The 22,792-nt window shown below is 44.5% G+C and overlaps 1 protein-coding gene across 2 annotated transcripts; it reads left to right on the forward strand.

Moving 5' to 3' along the window:
- The first annotated feature begins 220 nt into the window (after positions 1-220).
- LOC121569308 (suppressor of cytokine signaling 5-like) lies at positions 221-21,783 on the forward strand. 2 transcript variants are annotated; one of them, XR_006001349.2, is made up of 3 exons: positions 221-515; positions 18,585-21,235; positions 21,306-21,783. XR_006001349.2 is itself a non-coding variant. In XM_041880159.2 (2 exons), the coding sequence occupies exon 2, from the start codon at positions 18,601-18,603 to the stop codon at positions 20,302-20,304; it is 1,704 nt and encodes a 567-aa protein (XP_041736093.1). In that variant the 5' UTR covers positions 221-515; positions 18,585-18,600; the 3' UTR covers positions 20,305-21,783. The 2 variants fall into 2 exon arrangements, 1 of the variants encoding a protein (XP_041736093.1); XM_041880159.2 differs by having other exon boundaries at positions 18,585-21,783.
- The last annotated feature ends 1,009 nt before the right edge of the window (positions 21,784-22,792 follow it).

Here is a 22,792-nt window from a genome sequence, read left to right on the forward strand (position 1 = left end):
ATACAAACTCGAGCTAATTGACGCGAATCAACCAGGGCCCACAGCATCCTCTTCAGTCTCCACGTTTCCAAGTTGTTGCCAACAGGCCACTTGATCGTCTACTCTACTGTCATTGGCGATATGCAGTGCCTGTCATGCTAGGCCACTAGCATGGACTTTCCCTATCCACCATCTGAAGCTCTCTCCGGTTCTGCCTTTACTCATTGGAGTTCCATGTTGCCATTCTCTACCCGCCTGCAAGCTACTGAACGCCTCTTCTTTTCTCGGCGTTAACAGGAACGACCACCACGGCCGAATAGAAGTGTCGGCCAAGATACATTTTATAATTTTTAATTAACATATACATTGTCTTAGATATTTGATTAGAAAGACCATTCGGAATGAAATTGAAAACTGGCCGCATACGTTTTTGTGTTTCGTCGACACCGTGGAGCTCAAGGGGGTATGTGCCTGACTTATAGCCATTTTTTGCAGACAAAGAGAGCTGCTGAGTAGTGGTTATAAAAGACAAAAGGGTAAGTTGAGAATACTTATAACCATGATTAATTACCGAATACATGTTAGCTATTTAGCTAGTTTCTATCGCTAGATAACTGTATTGTGTAGATACGTCTGTCTGTGTAATTTCGTGTCAGATTTGTTCATGCTAGCTAACTAATTAACTAGCTAGCTAGCATGCAAGCAGACCAACTCGATGTTGAAGCTCACATTAGCATCATGCCAGCTAGTTAGCTAGCCACCATTATTTGCGAAATACAGCGTTTTTTTGGGAAGAGGGGGGATGATCTGTCGGTGAAGGTTTTTTGCATAATGGCGTTAACGTAACCATTGATCTAGCGATGTATATTATCACAACTCCCCCACATGTCTAAAACCAATTCGCATTAGACAGATCCTTACAGGTCATGATGTAATGCTAACTATTGTCAATGTCCAGTGGTAGTAGTAGCTGGCTAGCTAGTTTAGCTTAGTTGAGTTAGCTAGCTACTAGTGCTGTCTTGACCGAGGATAGGCCTCGATTTGGCACTACTACATCGTTTTAAATGGCCCTATCTCTTCTATCTCGCATGCAATGCTAAAATATTAGTTTATTGCCTAAATATTAGCATGTCCAATACTAATCTCTCAATCTAACTCATGAATATTGTCTTGAAAATATTCAGCAGTAATGTTGGTAGTTAAAGTTAGCTAGGTTATAGCCTAGCTAGCTAGCTACCTCACCAATGCAATGAATGGTCCAAATTATAGTAACGTTATAGCTGTTGTCGTTCTGTGCATGCACCATATTCTAATTAATGTAATTATGAAGTATTTAACTTCGTCCTTATATTATAACAATGAATGGACTCAATCCAAGAAGAATAGCCTTGCTAATTGTTTCCTTATCTGTGTCCCAGGTTTGTCTTACACGTTGTCATTGTCATGCGACTGATTAATGTAGGGATAGCCTGTCCCAAGGCTATACTGGCATATTATTTAAGACAATTTTATTGTCCATTAAGTTTGCACAGAATGGAGATGTCTTTGGCACTCTGGCCTACAGTAAAAGGATAAACCGGACATTAAACATACACATTAAACATTTAAATGTCAGTTAATCAGTCTTATTTAGGATTGTCACGGCAGAGGTGATAAAGGATTTCATTAGGCCATTCTTCCTTGCGAGTGGCACCTTTAGTCTCCGACCTGACAGCAGTATTGCGTGCAGTAGGTGGGCGTTGTTGTTGAAGACCTGGAGTGCTTTCCTGGCGATGTTCTGTCTGTACACTTATTGGAATTGTGGCTGTTTCCTGCCTACTTTTGCTGACCTGATTGATGACTTGTGGCAGTTTACTCCTCTTCCTGACTGAGAAGTTCCCATACCAGGAGGAGCTGGTGAAAGTCAGAACACTCTTGATCAGGGATCTGTAAACCAAAGTCGGTGTGTGTGTTTGCTTGCTTTAAAACGTCTTAGCTTCTTAAGTAGGAAGACACTGCCTTTTTGTAAATTAGGTAATTGTTTACCTCCAGGTTAAGTTTGTGGTCTAAAATTGTCCACAAGTATTTAAAATGTGTGACTTTGTACACGTCCTGGGCTTTCATAGTGACATGCCGAAATTCCCCAGCTTACCTCCAAGACACAATTCTTTAGTCTGGGTGACATTAAGGTCAATGAAGCTATTGTCACAAGGCAGTCAATGAACTGGGAGTAGCTTGAGCTAGACTTGCCCTCCAGGCAAGCAACCAGAGTCATATCGTCCACATATTTGCGACTCTGGTCATTGTTTAGTCAGAGGGACACAGCCAGTGGTCAGGGATGAGTTGATGAGGGAAGTTAGGAATGGGAGGTCTCCAGAGATGGTCTGGAGGAGGGGATGGGGTCGGGCGGCCAGACGTCATTAGTCGCAGGATTTCATCTGGAGAGAGAGGCGAGAAAGGGGTCAAGGGGTAGGGTAGTTCTGTGAGAGTGGGGCCAGTGGACTCAATAGGCTGAGAATGGGCTAATAAAATCACACCTCGCACATGTGCTCATACTTGACTTTTTCAGTTCGCACACATCTATTTTTAGGTGCAAATGCAAGTAAAATGGCCGCACTGTATAGCCCTGGACTACGGTGCCTTTAACACTGACCCTCTGGGGTTCCCTCAGGGACTTTCGGATCCACAGCACTAGGTCCGAGTTGACATTTAGGTCACAAAGGCTTTTAAGTAGCAAGTGTGGTTGCACTATATTAAAGGCTGAGGAGAAGTCCGTGAATAAGATTTAGACATGTTGGCTTTGTCAAGGCTAATTTGTTTTCATAATTTAAATGTTGTATGAGACATGTAGACCTACGCATTACTGTAATGCAGGGGTGACCAATCTTCCTCAGACTGGAGAGTGACTGGGTATGCAGGCTTTGCTCCAACCCTACTCTCCCTACTCTAATGCACCCGATTCAGCAAATGAAGGTCCTGATGAGTAGCAGAATTAGGTGTAGGCTAGGCTATTTCAGCAGGGCTGTAGCGAAAGCCTGCATACCAGGTAGCTCTCCTGGAACCAGGAGGAGGGTTGACCAATTTAGGCCTACTTAGGGCTGGGCGGTATATTGATGCACGGACCCGGTTTGTTTTTACTTCACCTTCTATAACGATATTTCAATGTTTGGTTTGTTAAATGTGATAAGCAACTCGTATAATATCAGTTTTTATAGTTTACGCCGTTTGCTACTTGAGTCATCGCTCTCCTCCTGCTGCTGCTGCATGCCGCTATCCACACCAAGGAGAGAGCAGTTGTTCAACCACGGAGTCACAAGCACTTTCTTGCCGTTCACTCTGCATGGTAAGATGGATGCAACAATGTTGGTGACATGCTGCTTTCCACAAGCGTTCTATAATTACACTATTTTTTTGTGTATCTTACTGTCTGCAAACTATTGTTTGCTAGTTTGTCTTTTCTTAGCAAGGGGTACTTGATGATGCAGGCACCGTTTAGATGTCCTGGATGGGTGGAAGCACAGTCCCAGTGATGTATCAGCCTTCTTCACCACCCGCTGGAGGACCTTGTGGTCATGGACAGAGTAATTCCTGTACCAGGCCGAGATGCAACCGGTGAGGACGCTCTCGATGGTTTAGCGGTAGTATTTGGCGAGGACCGGGGGTGGCATGCCAGATTTATTCAGTCGTCTGAAGAAGTAGAGACGCTGTTGCGCCCTCTTGACGAGTGGTGGTGTTGTTGGTCCATGAAAAGTCCTTGGTGATGTGGTGTTGTAAGATACGTCATGTAGATAAGCATGTTACATGACATGCTTATCTACATGTCATGTAACATCTAATTAGGGTCACCTGGAAACACTGACCAACACTTTGGTTCCTACCCTGTCAATAATTCCTCAATGGCTTATTCATTCATTGTCATGTCAAACAACAATGTATTCTAGGTGCTGCCCACTATATTCCAACTATAGAATTAGAATAATCATTATATTTTCATGGTTCCAACAGTTCACCAATTAACTAGGCCTAGATTTTTTTTGCCCATATCATGCTGCGTGGCACAGTGTGGAAATGATAAATGAAAATAAAATTTATGCAAATGCTGAATTATTTTTGTTGAGTTGGATTGAACAGTATAAATGGAGAAAGCCCCATTGAAATCACTTATTTATGTGTTGCAACCCTAGGGCCATGAACTACTCAGAAAGCATATTTAGAACATTTATTATTCAAAAACATAAGATTTGACAAATATTGTGATATGATATTTTGTCCATATCGCCCAGCCCTAGGCCTACTGCATCATGATTGAGCACTTGAAATGCCCACATAGGATGCCCACTATAGATGCATCTGATTTTAAGCCTTTCTCATAACTCTGGAGAAACAAGTAGGCCTAACTAGCCTTTTATTATTAGCCCCTTGTCTGGCTAGATGGAAATGATGGAAAACCGAAAGGTCTTATGTGAGTGCCTTGAACAGAACAGACCCTCCATGGCTCTCGGCCATCCCACACACCATTCTTTTTGCTTCTCAACCACAAATATCTAATTTACTCTGGTCTGGGTAGAGTGAAGGCTTCCTCCCTTAATCTTGTCCACTCTCCAACCCTCTCTTAGATCAATAGGATCCCCAGAGAATTGGTGTGTTAGGCTGTTGAGAAGCAGAAGTAGCCCAGTCCTGTTTTAATGCAGCCAGGGTTTTCTATGGGCTAGAGTTGCACTTATTGTCAGTTTAGGCTAGTTGATGATACGTGTAGTAAATTGTAGTAACTAGATCAGCACAGTGCACTACCATAGCATCTGTTAGGCCCCACTTGCTAGACGCACTTTGACTGATATTAATAATTACTTCTAGCTTTGTTCATTTATTTATTTGATAGCCTATCTACACTAATTGTAGCACAGGTCAAGATCGGTCAGACATCACTGAAAGGCACATTATTGGCACATTATTCAATGGGCAGTTTCGGTCCTGGATGCTGGTTGGCTGGCAAATTTGTATGCCTGCTTACTGCTATATCTGAAGTAACATGACCCATCCATAATGGTCTTATATGGGCTGTTGTTGGTGTGTATTATGTGAAATTGGGGTTCTCAATTACATTTGGCAAAGCTGGAATTGCAGATTGCTGCAGTATTAGTTGTTTTAAGAGGGTGTTTGTTGTGGTGTTGATTGTTGTCAGTTTGTCGTCACCTCTCCAATAGGTTGATCTCTGCAACCCTCTCTAACTTTCTCATCTGTCTCTTGCACGACTTAGGCTTATCTTCGTAGCTTTGCATTGAATGCACTGAGATGCTGCACAGGGAGGTGTGCATATACAGTGCATTTGGAAAGTATTCAGACCCCTTGACTTTTTCCACATTTTGTTACGTTACAGCCATATTCTAAAATGGATACAAATTTTTTTTTTTCCTCATCAATCTACACACAATACCCCATAATGGCAAAGCACCAGAGTTCCTCTGTGGAGATTGGAGAACCTTCCAGAAGGACAACCATCTCTGCAGCACTCCACCAATCAGGCCTTTGTTGTGGAGTGGCCAGACGGAAGCCACTCCTCAGTAAAAGGCACATAAAAGCATGCTTGGAGTTTGCCAAAAGGCACCTAAAGGACTCTCAGACCATGAGAAACAAGATTCTCTGGTCTGATGAAACCAAGATTGAACTCTTTGGCCTGAATGCCAAGCGTCACGTCAGGAGGAAACCTGGCGCCATCCCTACGGTGAAGCATGGTGGTGGCAGCATCATGCTGTGGGGATGTTTTTCAGCAGGCAGGGACTAGGAGACTAGTCAGGATCGAGGGAAAGCTGAACGGAGCAAAGTACAGAGATCCTTGATGAAAACCTGCTCCAGGACCTCAGACTGGGGCGAAGGGTCACCTTCCAACAGGAGAACGACCCTAAGCACACAGCCAAGACAACTCAGGAGTGGCTTTGGGACAAGTCTATGAATGTCCTTGAGTGGCCCAGCCAGAGCCCGGACTTGAACCCGATGGAACGTCTCTGGAGAGACCTGAAAATAGCTGTGCACCGACGCTCCCCATCCAACCTGACAGAACTTGAAAGGATCTGCAGAGAAGAATGGGAGAAACTCCCCAAATACAGGTGTGCCAAGCTTGTAGCGTCATACCCAAGACAACTCAAGGCTGTAATCGCTGCCAAAGGTGCTTCAGCAAAGTACTGAGTAAAGGGTCTGAATAGTTATGTAAATGTATTATTTCAGTTTTTTATTTTTAAATTTGCAGAAATTTCTAAAAACCTGTTTTTGCTTTGTCATTATGGGGTATTGTGTGTAGATTGATGAGGAGAACAAAACAATTTAATCCATTTTAGAATAAGGCTGTAACTTAACAAAATTTGGAAAAAGTGAAGAGGTCTGAATACTTTCCGAATGCACTGTAGGCCTACTACTTGTCTACTAGTGTTCTTTCTATACCAGATTCACATCTGCCAAATTATTTTGGGTGCTGCATTTGGAACGCTCACCCAAGTCCCTTTGATGCCTAATCAGAATGCAGCCATGCTAATGAGGACACAGGATGGACGGCCTAACCACAGTAGCTTATAGGCCTGGAAAACTATTCTACCGCATTACAGTATTGTGGCCATATCCTAGTGCCTACCGCCTTATCATTCTGAAACACCCCATGTTACATGTTACACCTCTGATATGTTGCATGAATGGATGGGCTGTTGTCCTTCTGATGTTTTGGAAAACGTAGCCTTTAAATCTCAATCAAATGTAGGCTATGTGCCAGGCAGTGCGGGCAGGCGCTCACCAAAATTCAGATTCGTCACCGGCCCAACATAACCACTGTTGAAGTTGCACAATCACAATATCTATTTCTGTGTAAACACCACATGGGTTAGCTATTCTTGGGCACAATTTAAAGCTGGTTTTGGAAAGTAAATCCTCGAATGCTCTTCTCTTGTAAACTAACTTTTCTCTTTGTTTGTTTTCGTTGACGTGATTAGCCTTCGTAAGGATCAAATCCGCCAACCCACATGGAAAAACATGGCCTCCTTTTAGATGGTTTTGATATTACTTCACATTACCAACCAGTCCATATGGAGGGAAATACGAAAGGAAAAGGAGGGTGTGAACAAAAGAAAATAACAAAAAATGTTATGCTAATTCTCATGCACCTTTCTCCTATTAAGTGCATTTTCTGAAAGCTGCATTGTCCAGTGAACTAGAGTCATTTATTTCACCACCACCTTGCTTGTGTGTGTGAAAGGCCTAATTCAGAAAACTGTTCCCAGTCAGTCTGTGAATGGAATTGAACTATACGTTCAAGCCGAGTACTCTGCATCAATTAGCTCACACAAAAGATTAGCCATGCACGTACAGTATGTTCATAGTTAGTCTTGCTGTGAGTGGGATGAAGCTTGCCTTGGTGGGACAGCTGTGCGTGGGACTGTTATAATGGAGGTAGTAGAGGCCACCCCTGTCTGAAACTACTGTGTGGGGGAATGTCTGCGTATCAGAACCTAAGGTGTGTAAGTGAATGACTTTGCTGTTTGAATTGGATTAGCCTTAATCCTTATATCAAGTGTGTCAAAGCTGGACAAAATATTTAAGTAATTTTAACCGTACACTTTTTATAAGATAGTGAGTTTTTCCATAAGGCTCATGACAACCGTGATGGATAGTTTCGTGTAATTGCAAATGCCTTATCATAACCAGACATGCACGTAATCTGCGCACGCAGAATTTTGCCAAAAATCTGAAGAATTTCAAATAGAATGCATAGGATTCTAAAGCTAAAAATAAGCGGCCAACTGATAGCAAAGTTAAATGTACTTGTAGAATTTACTTATTTTCCTCTGTTTTCATTTATGTATTTGAATCACCGAAAAGTGTAGCCAGATGTGTAGCCCCTCCCCTGTGTGAGAGGTGCAGGGTGCATACAGCACGGTGAGTGAATGACAGCTGTCTGAGGAGAGAAGGATCTAGCAAAAAATGCCCTGATTTACAGCAGAGGAGCTGAGGCATAAACACTTAGCGACCAGAATAATGGACAGGGCCAGGTTGTTTACATCTGAACTGTACGAGGATGGAGGAGTACTTTTCTGCAAGTCTGTCAGCATTCAATCGACTACATATGGCATCAAACAGCGGTGGAGCACCTGAGGTCACTCCGAAATAAAAAGAGGGGCTTGTGGACCAGGTAAGCATTCTGATGCTTTAGCTAGCTAGTAGGTTTGCTCTAGCTAGCTAATATCTGTTCTTGACAATTACATTTTTGTCTGTATCTACATAGTGGCAAGTTAGCTAGCTAGCTAACATTAGGCTGGCACGCTTCCCACGTTGTCACTTCAGCTCCATCACGTCATTTAGGCTTGCTAGCTAACTTAGCTGAGGAAATGTTAGCTAGCTAACAAGTTAGCTCCATCACGTCACTTTGGCTATCAAAACAAGTGACAAGTTAGGAATTACAAAAGCAGCAAGTCACAGACATATTTAGTGACTTTTTTAGTTAACAATCATTGTTTGAAAATCTTCAGGAGAGAGTGTGCTTAGCTTCAAAGCTTGAGATCTACTGTAGGCCTGCTATTGAACTGAACCTGAAAATTCTTAATTTACCAAATGTAACCATTGTTCTTTATTTTTATTTTAATTTTTTCAGTCCAAACAAGAACACAGACCCTGGCCTCCTGTCTGGCAAAAACCCCCTTCACAACTGAGAGAAAGGAGTTCATCTTGGACTTCACAAGAACATTAATCAAAGCAGATAATATACTTATGTAAATAAGGTATTTCTGTTTTTTATTTTTAATAAATGTGCAAACATTTTCTAAACCTGTTTTCGTTTTGTCATTATGGGGTATTGTGTGTAGATTGATGGGAACAAATAATTGAATCCATTTTAAAATATGGCTGTAATGTAACAAAATGTGGAAAAAGTCAAGGGGTCTGAATACTTTCCTAATGCACTGTAATGAAGTTTGACTGCAGAATTTATTACGCAGCATTGATGCAGTGACGCTGTCGGTTTGATCGAGGTGTTACTCGGGGACGGGAGACTGACTGTAACACTAGATTAAGTGAGTGAGTGATGTCACACTGCTCCATTCTTGGCTGTTTTGAAACTCTCGTTCCTTCCTCCCTCTCACTATTTAAGGCGGCCGCATGCTTCTCAAACGAAACAGTTTGGTACAGTTCGTGCATATCAGTGTTTCCTCTGACAAAATATAAGTACTGTAAAGCTTGGTTCTGGTGACTTTTTAAAAGGAAAAAACTCAAACCATCTAAAATATAATTTCCACCCCCAGAAATGAGCTCAATGACGTTTTGGTAAAATTATTATAGTATACGGGATGCAATTGAAGATTGAGTGCTGCAGCTATCTAAAGAAACAACAGAGACCTCCTTTCTGAAATAAAAAATTTGATCTTGACAAAATTAAGAGGAACATTTGACTGTACATGAATTAGAGGCCACTCATTCATGTTCAGGGCGTTGGAAATCTCTTTCCAGGTTCTGACAAAAAACCTAGTTCTGACATGGTTTACAGCCTTTGTCAGACCACTTTTATTCTTCTGGGCTTTTGGAAAAAGATTTCCAACGCCCTCCTGTAATTGAGCTCCTTGATGGGGGGCCGTTGATGGAGAGCCGCATGCAGGCGGCTAGATGCTCTCCCTGCAGTCTGTTCCTCAAGTCTGTTTTGACCTGCAATAACAGAGATGATGATAATAATGATGATAATAATAATAATAATAATAATAATAATAATAATAATAATAAGAGAAGGGAGAGGGACAAAGAGGATCTACTTTCACATTTAAATGTTCTTACTCGTTTCATTGCAGAGAAGTCCCTCTCACAATTAACAGAAGACACTGGTATAGTTAGTGCAATTTCTGCCAGCTGGCTAAGGTAGGGGTAGACTGCCCCCACTCTTCAAACTGCGAGGCCAGCTTTGTCATTGCCGTCAGCTGGTCCAACCCCTAAAATGCATGAAAAACAAAAAGATGTACAACATTTTAAAGAAGAGCCAACAGAGTGGTAGTTTAACAGGAAAAAGGGTTGGGCAACGCTGGCCTAAAATGTTCTCTTCAAAAGATTGTCACACTCATGCCATACCTTGAATGCTCCAACTAGCACATGTTGCTTGTAAGAGGGCCACTCTTGCAGCACAGCAGCCTCTGGCGCTTGCAAGAACTGCCTGGAGAGGAGGGTCAGGTTGAAGGTGTTTATCCTCTCAATAGAGAATGCAGCCTGAGGGCCCAACACACTGAAGGCCCCCAGAATCTCCAGGTGTTGGAACCTCCGGTCTAGGCTGTCCTGGAGGCCAACAAGATATGGATCCATGACCTAATTACAGTACAAAACAGAAAATAAGTGATTAATAGCTGTTTGTTATAGTGTGTCCAAAACACATGATGTAACATTGGTTTCGTCACAGCATTTGAAAACAAATGTTTTTACCTCCTCTCTGAACCGAGCCCAGAACTGCTCCCTGGTCTTAGTCTTCTCCACCTGGCCTCTCCCTCTCTCCTCCTCCTCCTTGATGTTGAATGCGCCCAGACCCATTGGGTCAGCGAGGTCCTGGTGGAGTTGGCTCAGAAATAAACACATAATGCTGTAGACTAGTACAGACTAAATATGCACAAACATATTTTGCCCTTAGCCTAATTTAAAGGACATTTGAATAACCATGTTGCGTATTATATAGCCACGGCTTCAGTCTGTCAATTATAAGCCACTTCGGGTCCCATCCGGATTGCCGGTGGTGCGCACTTGGCCTTACTCCTCTCTCCTCCTCTCCTCTGCTTTTATCTACTCCTCCTCTCTGCTCTCCTCTCTCCGTTTCTCCTTCCATCTCCCTTCTTGGCTCTCTCCTTTCCTCTGTTCCACTCTGCTCTCCTCTCTCCTTTTTTCCTTCCATCTCCCCTCCTGACTCTCTCCTCTGCTCCATTCTGTCCCTGATGCATCCCTACCTCACTCCTGGGATTCTGCCTCTTCTCTGTCTAGTAAAGTAAGCCATATACTTGTTATAAAAACAACAGCTTTTAAAAAGTTAGCTAACTAAATAAAGTTTCATTTAATTCAGGCTGATTTGACGTTAGCTAGCCAAGTTAACGTTACCTGACACACTTGTCCCTGCTCCCCCTTTCTCTTTCGCTGCTGTGGCTGGAAATATTTCAATAAACTCATCTGAGGAAAAAAAAAAATCTAATCAAAGACAGATAAATGTAGCTATCTTGCTTGCTTTATTTTTACTATTTTCTACATTGTAGAATAATAGTTAAGACATCAAAACTATGAAATAACACACATGGAATCATGTAGTAACCAAAAAAGTGTTAAACAAATCAAAAAGCCACCCTTTGCCTTGTTGACAGCTTTGCACACTCTTGGCATTCTCTCAACCAGCTTCATGAGGTAGTCACCTGGAATGCATTTAAATTAACAGGTGTGCCTTCTCAAAAATGTGTGGAATTTCTTTCCTTAATGCGTTTGAGCCAATCAGTTGTGTTGTGACAAGGTAGGGGGGTATACAGAAGATGGTCCATATTATGGCAAGAACAGCTCAAATAAGCTAATCGAAATGACAGTACATCATTACTTTAAAACATGAAGGTCAGTCAATTTCTTCAAGTGCAGTCGCAAAAACCAACAAGCGCTATGATGAAATTGGCTCTCATGAGGACCTCCACAGGAATGGAAGAGCCAGAGTTACCTCTGCTGCAGAGGATAAGTTCATTAGAGTTACCAGCCTCATAAATTGCAGCCCAAATAAATGCTTCACAGAGTTCAAGTCACAGACACATCTCAACATCAACTGTTCAGAGGGGACTGTGTGAAGCAGGCCTTCATGGTCGAATTGCTGCAAAGAAACCACTACTAAAGGACACCAATAAGAAGAAGAGACCTGTTGGGCCAAGAAACACGAGCAATGTACATTAGACCGGTGGAAATTTGTCCTTTGGTCTGGAGTCCAAATTGGAGATTTTTGGTTCCAACCGCCGTGTCTTTGTGAGACGCGGTGTGGGTGAAGGGATGATCTCCGCATGTGTAGTTCCCACGGTAAGGAATGGAGGAGGAGGTGTTATGGCGTGGGGGTGCTTTGCTGGTGACACTGTCTGATTTTATTTAGAATTCAAGGCACACTTAACCAGCATGGCTACCACAGCATTCTGCAGCGATACGCCATCCCATCTGGTTTGGGCTCAGTGGGACTATCATTTGTTTTTCAACAGGACAATGACCCAACACACCTCCAGGCTGTGTAAGGGCTATTTTACCAAGAAGGAGAGTGATGGAGTGCTGCATCAGATGACCTGGGCTCCACAATCCCCTGACCTCAACCCAATTGAGATGGTTTGGGATGAGTCAGACGGCAGAGTGAAGGAAAAGCAGCCAACAAGTGCTCAGCATATGTGGGAACTCCTTCAAGACTGTTGGAAAAGCATTCCAGCTGAAGCTGGTTGAGAGAATGCCACGAGTGTGCAAAGCTGTCAAGGCAAAGGGTGGCTATTTGAAGAATCTCAAATATATATATATTTTGATTTGTTTAACACTTTCTTGGTTACTACATGATTCCATATGTGGTATTTCATAGTTTTGATGTCTTCACTATTATTCTACAATGTAGAAAAGGCATATAAATGTGCCCATTTGGATCTGATTAGTATTTCTGATTGGCTTAACGCACCACTACTAATGAGCTGTGGAGCTTCTCAAAGTAATGTTTTCTTCACCTCAAACAGCAAGCAAACAAAGTCTGTTTTTACATCCATTGAGAATGACAATAGTTCCTCAATGTATTTGAAAAATATTTCCAGTTCTCTTCCTTTCGATAACCACTCGGCGTGAAAGGAAAAACTTGAATGCTCGGATCCAGTGGAAACGTCATAAAAAGGCCTACCTGATTACTTCTTATCAGTGCTTGACTTGGACTGAAATTGGTTTCAGTGCTCAATTTGGGTACTGGTACTGTTTATATTAAACCTAAACCTAATATTACTACACAGATCATACACGTAACGCCAGCTAGCTGACCTAACAGCAGTCAAGCACCCAAGCTAACTGGCTAACGTTGGCTAGCTACTTCCAGACACAAATGAGAGAACAGCTCACTCTGACCATTTTACTCGCCCTATCAGAGCTGGTTAGGCTGTTTTTATGTTATCCAGAGCACTGGTGACTGCAACTGTGCTGCTGACAACAATTTAATTACGCTTTTTTGCCAACGTTTACTGACACCGGCCATATTCAACGGGTGTTGAGCGTTCGTAAATGCGTCAGTTATTCTGCACACTGACGAGAGTGCTCTGAAGTCAGAGTAGATAGCCAGAGCGAATTTACCAGCTACGTCTATCAACAGCTGTTGCAGTGACATCATCATGAACATTCTATTGAAATGGATACTTGCATAGTGGAGTCTTTTGTTAAGACATGTAGCTAGCTAGCTAAACAATTAACCATAATCCCAACTCATGACGTTACTACCCTGCATGAATCTGCAGCAGTATTGCCAACTCTTCAGTAAGGAAAGTAGCTATTGGCTGTCCTAAAAGTCGCTAGAAGTCGCTGAATGACGTCATTGACTAATTTGCATAATTGGCGATGCGCATGTAATTGTGATGGACGCTGTAGGAGAGAGGAATAATGTTGTGGGAGAGACAAAAAGTGATCCTCTGTAGCTCAGCTGGTAGAGCACGGCGCTTGTAACGCCAAGGTAGTGGGTTCGATCCCTGGGACCACCCATACACAAAAAAAATGAATGCACGCATGACTGTAAGTCGCTTTGGATAAAAGCGTCTGCTAAATGGCATATTATATTATTATTATATAGTTAAAAACACCCTACATTTACATCCCGCCCTGAATGTAAGCCAGGGCGGGATCAGCCAGCGGCAGCTTCCCGCATGCGCGATTCATTTGCAGTCTGGACGCGGAGGGGTGAACATCTCCTGCTCTGACAGCAGCCTGGAGGGACTGCTGCGCGAGGACTGGGCCGCCTGTGAGTGCTTTGGGATGGGGGTAACAAAGCACCCGTTGCTCGTCAGAGTCTCCAATAACACCAGAAAAAGTCGCTAGATTTGTCGCTAGTCGCTTTTTTGAAGCGGGGTCTGAAAACTCAAGTTGGCTAAGTTGGCAACACTGATCTGCAGGTAGCGAACCAACCAGGTTCAATGTTAGCTAGTTAACATTAGGCTATAACTAGCAAAGCAAATGACTGAGATACGAATAATATTACTACACAGATCATACACGTAACGTTAGCTAGCTAGCTAACAGCACACTTTAACTTGAAATCAAAACAACTTTGACAAAATTAGAAACGTATAATAACTGAAAATGTAGCTAGCTAGACTACCTTACCCGTATACATGGATGAACGCTTCTCCCTCACTGTCACAGATGCCATGTTTGCCCTTAGTTTGAAGATGTAATCTGGAGACAGGTGTTTTCTCCATCTCCTTAGCTATCATACTCTAATTCCTCTGATGTAGTCCCATGTAGCTCAGTTGGTAGAGCATGGCGTTTGCAACGCCAGGGTTGTGGGTTCGTTTCCCACGGGGTACCAGTATAAAATAAAAAAATGTATGCACTCACTAACTGTAAGTCGCTCTGGATAAGAGCGTCTGCAAAATGATGAAAATGAAAAATGTAAATTTCAAAACTCGGTCCTCCAGAAAGTGGAGAGCAACACTTATGCAGTTCTGCTACGTGATATTTTTTCAAAAGCCACGTTAGACAAGATTACCTACACATACTGACCAGCTCAAATAGACAGAAGCGTGCTACATGGCAGACCAATCCAAACTCATCTTTCGGCATGTCCAGCCCACTCATCTCAGCCAATCATGGCTAGCGGGAAGGTTGCTGTCTCTTTCTGTGGCTAAACCAACTAGGCTCGTAATTTAACAATTTAATTCGTATTTACAGATGGCATAGAAGTTTATCAAGGCACAAAAAAAGTTTTCTCCTGTGAAGTAGTGACGCGTGAATTACACCAAGTTTCCTGAAACAAGTCACATTTAGGTGCAGTAGCGCCACAATACTTTTGAGCTAATATTCTCAAAGAGGAACAGGAGCTCAAGCACTAGAAAATTTGAGGTGTCGGTACTCAGCTCCAGTGAGCTCCTGCCCAAGTCAAGCACTGCTTCTTATCCCTTGCACAAATAGCCTACAGCTGTATCTGTCCAGAGTTCACTGGCACGGGAAACTCTTGAGGGCACAGAATATTTTATACAATGTTGCAACTTCGCTAGCTCAAGCTTAGGGCCAGACCCAAGTTAATAGTTGATACAATGTTTTAAGTTTGTTGCAGACAGGCCATGTGTAGTCAATGTGATTTATAGGATATTTATTTTTATCAGGATATGTTCTACCTGCAGGCTGCAATGTTTTTATTTGTTGGCCTTATGTAGGCTATTTTTACATAGATGGCAATAGAAGTTACTTTTGAGGTTTGTATAATTTTAATTTAGATTTGGATAGAATTTTGATTAACCACATGACAATGATTTTGAGATGAAGAAATTATTATAAATGAAATTTGAAAACCATAACTGGCACACAGATAGTTAGAAATTGTCAGATAAATTGGCATTTCACATGAGAAAGGTTGCCGACTCCTTGTGTAGCCTATTACCGGCAACTTCAGGAGAGAGGGAGTTTTTTTTTCTTCTGGCTATCTTATTATATCAAAAAGTAAGCTTAAAGCATCAGACAACCTCAATGCATATATACCGAACAAAAATATAAATTCAACATGTAAAGTGTTGGTCCCATGTTTCATGAGAGAAAATAAAAGATCCCAGACATTTTCCATATGCACAAAAAGCTTATTTCTCAAAGATTTGGTGCACAAATTTGCACTTTGGAGTGATGAATCACGCTTCACCATCTGGCAGTCCGACGGACAAATCTGGGTATGGCGGATGCCAGGAGAAGGCTACCTGCCCCAATGCATAGTGCCAAGTTTGGTGGAGGAGGAATATGCTGAGGCTGTTTTTCATTGTTCGGCTAGGCCCCTTAGTTCCAGTGAAGGGAAATCTTGACGCTACAGCATACAATGACATTCTAGACAATTCTGTGCTTCCAACTTTGTGGAAACAGCTTGGGGAAGGCCCTTTCCTGTTTCAGCATAATAATGTCCCTGTGCACAAAGCGAGGTCCATACAGAAAAGTTTTGTCGATCAGTGTGGAAGAACTTGACTGGCCTGCACAGAGCCCTGACCTCAACCCCATCAAACACCTTTGGGATGAATTGGAACGCCGACTGTGAGCCAGGCCTAATCGCCCAAAATCAGTGCCTGACCTCACTAATGCTCTTGTGGCTGAATGGAAGCAAATCCCCACAGCAATGTTCCAACATCTAGTGGAAAGCCTTCCCAGAAGAGTGGAGGTTGTTATTGCAGTAAAGGGGGGACCAACTCCATATTAATGCCCATGATTTTGGAATGAGATGTTCGACTAGCAGGTGTCCACATACTTTTGGTCATGTGGTGTACATCAAATCTAGTAGATCCTGGGCAATTCGCACAAATTTAATTTCCTCGCCAGTCAAGTGTGTCTCTGTGTACACTATTTTATTCTCCCGCGGGTGCCTTCCTTGTTTGGGTGTGTCGTCACTTCCTTGTTTGGCCGTAGATGGCAATTACGTCCTCTACTGTCCCGGGGTAATATTGCCAGTTTTTTTTTCAAGCTAATGTCTTTTTAGGGCGCATGCGAGCACACTCAGTTTGTCTAGGTGACAGCCGAACTGAAGCATGCTGGCGCCTTTAGCCTTCCATGAGCAGCCTTATGAGTTATGCTGCGTTTTAGATCAGGGGTTCGCTTCGTGACCCACCAGTTGAGGTGTCTTTTGAGTTGTGACCCACGATAAGGGTTGAGCGGTGAAAAAACACAGACCAAAGAATAAGTAAAAAATATTATCTTGGCAGCGGAGAGAACATTTAGAAGTTTCAAAGCTAATCTCCTGCAATTCCACACATCCTACCAAGGAGCTGAAAGAAAATGTTGAAGTTTAAAGCTAATGTTCTGGAATTCTATACGTTTTGCCATGGAGCTGAGAGAGAATGGCACACACACACACACAATCCATGTCTCAAGGCTTAAAAATCATTCTTTAACCTGTCTCCTCCCCTTCATCTACACTGATTTGAAGTGGATTTAACAGGTGACATCAATAAGGGATCATAGAAAGAGCAAATGTTCCTAATGTTTTGTACACTCAGTGTATGTGAAAATTATGTTTCTCTATGATCAGGTCTTAAAAAATGATTCTGTGACATCACAGGGTAGGATTAAAAGTAAGAAAAACTGTGATTTTCAAACACTGAGATTCGCTGTGACGTGGGGAGCAAGAAAATACCCTCCCTTTGGCTAGAAACTCGTAGCAGGTTTTAAAAAATTGTTAGAAATCTTGATATCATTCGGTAGAAACATTTTTTTCATGTATTTTTTTTCTACAAAATGTAGAAATGTGCCGTTTTCACACATGTACATTTTACATTTACATTTTAGTCATTTAGCAGACGCTCTTATCCAGAGCGACTTACAGGAGCAATTAGGGTTAAGTGCCTTGCTCAAGGGCACATTTACGTCATTTAGCAGACGCTCTTATCCAGAGCGACTCACCAATTGGTGCGTTCACCCTATAGCCAGTGGGATAACCAGCATTGCGCTGGAGATAATGAAAATGAGGTTGAAAAGTGGTATAGTTGCCCTTTACCTCAGTTGCAACTGATCCCTGTATGTCTATTGAAACAGAGGTTTCACTCTGTGTATTTCACTGTTGTAGCTAGCTAGGCCTAGTTATTGACGCTAGGACAGACTGTAGAGCCTGCTCTGCTTGGCTCATCTAACTGGGCCAACTATGTTATGTAACTGGGGCAACTATGTTATCTCAGCAAATGTGGGAGGGAGACAGGGAGTACAACATGGCAGTTTGGAGAGCAGACGAGATCTCCCACTACTAGAGGTTTAAAGTCAATCAATGGGTTCAGTTGAAGGAAATGTAATGTTAAACATATCCATTACCTTTGATAAGGAGGGAAGAGAGCTGCCTGCCACAAGTTGATTCTATTAGCCTAAACATGATCTTGGAGAAGCAAACTATTTTGGAGGCAGTTTGGGGTTACTGCTCTCAAGAACCTAGTATAACTCATGCACACTGATTTAATTGGTTTGTGTGTGTGGGCTGGCTTTCTGTCTGCTGTCTACACTTTTGTGACAGGGAAAGTTCTTGGTCAGGTCCAGACTGGCTCTGTAATACAGTACATACCAGCAGATCAGCTGGGAGCAGGCAGATCCCTGGGTTCATTTATAGCCATGGCCTTGTGTCTCTGCATGTCTGCCTGGCAACTCCTCACTCACTGTACTACTCCAACTACCCGCTCGCTCTCTCACACACACACACACACACACACTTTATCATACACACACACACACGCAAGAATCACCCAATTTCCCCCCACACCCGGCTTTTGTCTCGAGGATCACTACCATTGAATTATCAGAATTGCTGCATTGTCTAGGCCAAACAAAATGTTAAGGGTTTTTTATGTTTCATTCTGCAATTGTATAGTAATGTAGGTCATGGATTGTGTGAGATTCCTGTACCCTACGATTGGTCTAATCTGATATGTATCCATGTCTGGCAGGGCTTGGTCACTATCTATGGAGAAAGTGGGCAGGATGTGGAGCAACCTGAGGAGCCGATGCCAGACCCTCTTCCACAGCGACGGCGCGGGACCCAGTACAGAGAACAGCGTGGTGGAGGTGGACAGTATGCACTGTGTGGTGGACCTGGGACGGGGAGGCACTTCAGGCGAGGCCCAGGCATCTCGGGCCTCCAGCCTGTCCCGAAGCCTCTTGCCGCTTCCCATGGTTACTGGAGGACGACGTCACAACTGTGTGTCGGACATCCCCCAGATAGTAGAGAGAACCATAGACAGAAAAGACAGTGAGGAAGCGAGGGGGGTTCCTGGGGGAGTCCCTATGGCCCGGAGAGACTCGTACTCGCGCCATGCACCTTGGGGGGGCAAGAAAAAACACTCATGTTCTACTAAGACCCAGAGCTCCATGGATACAGACAGGCGGTCGGGATGCACACACAGGGCCGCTGGGCAAAGGGAGCGTCGCTACGGGGTCAGCTCCATCCAGGAGATGGATGACTCTGGAGACGGGGGGCGCAGTCTGAGCGTCCGCTCCCTGCGCCAGCGGCTTAGCGACACAGTGGGCCTGTGTCTCCCCCTGCCCCCCCGCCGCCGCTCGCTCTCCTCCCAAACCCCAACCATCTCCAAGCGCAAGATCCACCTCACAGAGCTGATGCTGGAGACCTGTCCCTTCCCACAGGGCTCGGACCTGGCCAACAAGTGGCACCTGATTAAGCAGCACACAGCGCCCATCAGCCCGCATTCCTCCACGGCTCTGCTAGACGCCTTTGACCCGGCCCACCCCTCCCCCGAGGACGAGGAGGAGCGTCTGCGCGAACGTCGCAGGCTCAGCATTGAGGAGGGAGTGGACCCCCCACCCAACGCCCAGATCCACACCTTGGAGGCCTTGGCGCAGTGCTCCTCTCTGTACAAACTGGGACCAAAGATGGCCCCCGGCATTGCAGAGGCCTCTGGGGAGGCCCGGGGCACAACGGCCAGCTGCTCAGGAGGGGTGGCTGGGTCGTTGGGCTCGTCGGTGCAGGTGCTCGGAGGGGCTACAGCCCAGCTGGCTGACTGCGACTCGGAGGAGGACTCCACCACCCTCTGCCTGCAGGCCCGGAGGCCTAAGCAGCGGCACGCGTCCGGGGATGGCCATCTGAACCGGAACCAGCCTGGGCCCTGGAAGGTGCACACCCAGATCGACTACATCCACTGCCTGGTGCCGGACCTGCTACAGATCACTGCGCTGCCCTGCTACTGGGGCGTGATGGACCGCTACGAGGCAGAGGCGCTGCTGGACGGCCGGCCCGAGGGCACCTTCCTGTTGCGCGACTCGGCCCAGGAGGACTACCTGTTCTCGGTCAGCTTCCGTCGCTACAACCGCTCGCTGCACGCCCGCATCGAGCAGTGGAACCACAACTTCAGCTTCGACGCCCATGACCCCTGCGTGTTCCACTCATCCACCGTCACGGGCCTGCTGGAGCACTACAAAGACCCCAGCGCCTGCATGTTCTTTGAGCCGCTGCTCACGGCGCAGCTCCACCGGACCTTCCCCTTCGGCTTGCAGCACCTGGCCCGCGCCGCCATCTGCCGCCAGACCACGTACGACGGCATCGGCGCCCTGCCGCTGCCCCCGGCCCTGCAGGACTTCCTCAAGGAGTATCACTACAAACAGAAAGTGCGCGTGCGCTGGCTGGAGAGGGAGCCGCCACTCAAGGTCAAATAGTGGCCTGTGCGCCGCGGACGGAGTCGAAACAGAAAAATCCCTGCCAATCGGGAGAGGCCACACTGAATGAACATAGCACTACTCAGTCAGGCAGGGAGGGGAAACAGGAGAAGAGGAGTTAGGTGAAGTGAGCTATCCAAGATTCATTCTAATCTCTTTGTTTTAGTTATCATTTACATCACTTGGGATACATATGTATGATTATATTCAGTATAATGCTGTCTGGCAAGCACATGTTTTTAATGTTGAACAGGTTCTGGAAGGGAGAGCACAAGCCTTCATACTTTGTCTCTCTCGCTCCTCTTTCATTCTGTCTGCCTGATCTCACAGCATGAGCTGCCTGCATGCCCCCCCTCATCCCCCCAGTCTCTATCTAGGCTCACATGGTTAGCTAGCTATTAGCTAGTTAGCTATGTTGTACAGTTCACTCATACTTTCTAACCTTCCTTCTTTTCCATTTGCTTGATCAAGCGACTATACTGCCTGGCGGGCATCGTTAGGCCTCAGGTTTAAGGTTAATCATCGCTCTCCTGGAAGGGGGGGTTGCTACGACTACAACTCCTACTGCAGTACGTTAGGGCCCGTTTGGTGGACAGTGTCATACAGACACACACCCAGACATCATCATGCATCATTGAGTAGGCCTATGTCTAAAATAAAAGAGGTGCTGTCCTGTAGGTCTTCACCCCAAGGGAAATGCGGAATGCGGCCATGTCCAAAGGTGCTGTTTAGAGGTGCTGTCCTGTAGGTCTTCACCCCAAGGGCAATGCGGAACGCGGCCATGTCCAAAGGTGCTGTTTAGAGGTGCTTTCCTGTAGGTCTTCACCCCAAGGGCAATGCGGAACGCGGCCATGTCCAAAGGTGTAGTTTAGAGGTGCTGTGCTGTAGTTCTTCACCCCAAGGGCAATGCGGAACGCGGCCATGTCCAAAGGTGTAGTTTAGAGGTGCTGTGCTGTAGTTCTTCACCCCAAGGGCAATGCGGAACGCGGCCATGTCCAAAGGTGCTGCTACTACATCCTGCTTCCGTACACCTATAGGGATACACAGGATTGTGTGTGTGTGTGGTTACAGCGACTCCTGGGCTTTTAGATATCCTCACTGTGATTTCTCGAAGCATAATCATTGTCTCCCACCACTACTGTGTTGGCACGGGAGTGTGGTTCTTCTAATGGAACAATACTAACAATATTTGTCCTGTTTGTTGTTTTCTCACGTCTGTCAGTGGCTCAAACTGGCAACAGAACAGGCACTTTAACTTGGTCTGGTTTGTTTCTGGACCTGCGTTCTGCCTTCATGGTGTCACACTGTGGCATCCTCTGTGCTCCTCAGGGTTAACTTATTATCATTCGTGCCCATTGTTAGGTCAACGATTGAGCCCAGTGAGTGATGACTAAAAGCTCTACTTTGTTCATTGCATGGGGGTGTATGTGTGTATACAGTGCTATGAAAAAGTATTTTCCCCTTTTCTAATTTTCTCTGCTTTTGCATATTTGTGATACTGAATGTTATCAGATCTTCAACCAAAACCTAATATTAGATAAGGCTACATAAGTGAACAAATAACACAACAATTACATATTTATTTCATAAACAAAGTTATGCAACACCCAATTCCCCTGTGTGAAAAAGTAATTGCCCCCTTACACTCAATAACTGGTTGTGCCACCTTTAGCTGCAATGACTCCAACCAAATGCTTCCTGTAGTTGTTGATCAGTCTCTCACGTCGCTGTGGAGGGATTTTGGCCCACTCTTCCATGCAGAACTGCTTTAACTCAGTGACGTGTGGGTTTTCAAGCATGAACTGCTCGTTTCAAGTCCTGCCACAACATCTCAAATGGGATAAGGTCTGGACTTTGACTAGGCCAATCCAAAACTTCATATTTGTTGATTTTTAGCAATTTTCATGTAGACTTGATTGTGTGTTTTGGATCATTGTCTTGCTGCATGACCCAGCTGCGCTTCAGCTTCAGCTCACAGACGGATGGTCTAACATTCTCCTGTAGAATTCTCTGATACAGAGCAGAATTCACGGTTCCTTCTATTAAGGCAAGTTGTCCAGGTCCTGAGGCAGCAAAGCATCCCCAAACCATCACACCACCACCACCATGCTTGACCTTTGGTATGATGTTCTTACTGTGGAATGCAGTGTTTGGTTTTCGCCAGGCATAATGGGACCCATCTCGTCCAAAAAGTTGACTCAAGTTTGCCAAAAAGCACCTGGATGATCATCAAGACTCTTGGAAGAACGTTCTATGGACAGACGATTCAAAAGTATAACTTTTTGTTCCAGTAATGCCTGGCGAAAACCAAACTCTGCATTCCACAGTAAGAACATCATACCAAAGGTCAAGCATGGTGGTGGTGGTGTGATGGTTTGGGGATGCTTTGCTGCCTCAGGACCTGGACGACTTTCCTTAATAGAAGGAACCGTGAATTCTGCTCTGTATCAGAGAATTCTACAGGAGAATGTCTGACCATCCGTCTGTG

Source organism: Coregonus clupeaformis, chromosome 1 (assembly GCF_020615455.1).
Source record: "Coregonus clupeaformis isolate EN_2021a chromosome 1, ASM2061545v1, whole genome shotgun sequence".
Taxonomy (NCBI): Eukaryota; Metazoa; Chordata; class Actinopteri; order Salmoniformes; family Salmonidae; genus Coregonus; species Coregonus clupeaformis.

What these genes read in the sequence shown, in the direction of transcription:
- LOC121569308 (XM_041880159.2), top strand. Translation starts at nt 18,601, where the DNA reads ATGGAGAAAGTGGGCAGGATGTGGAGCAACCTGAGGAGCCGATGCCAG.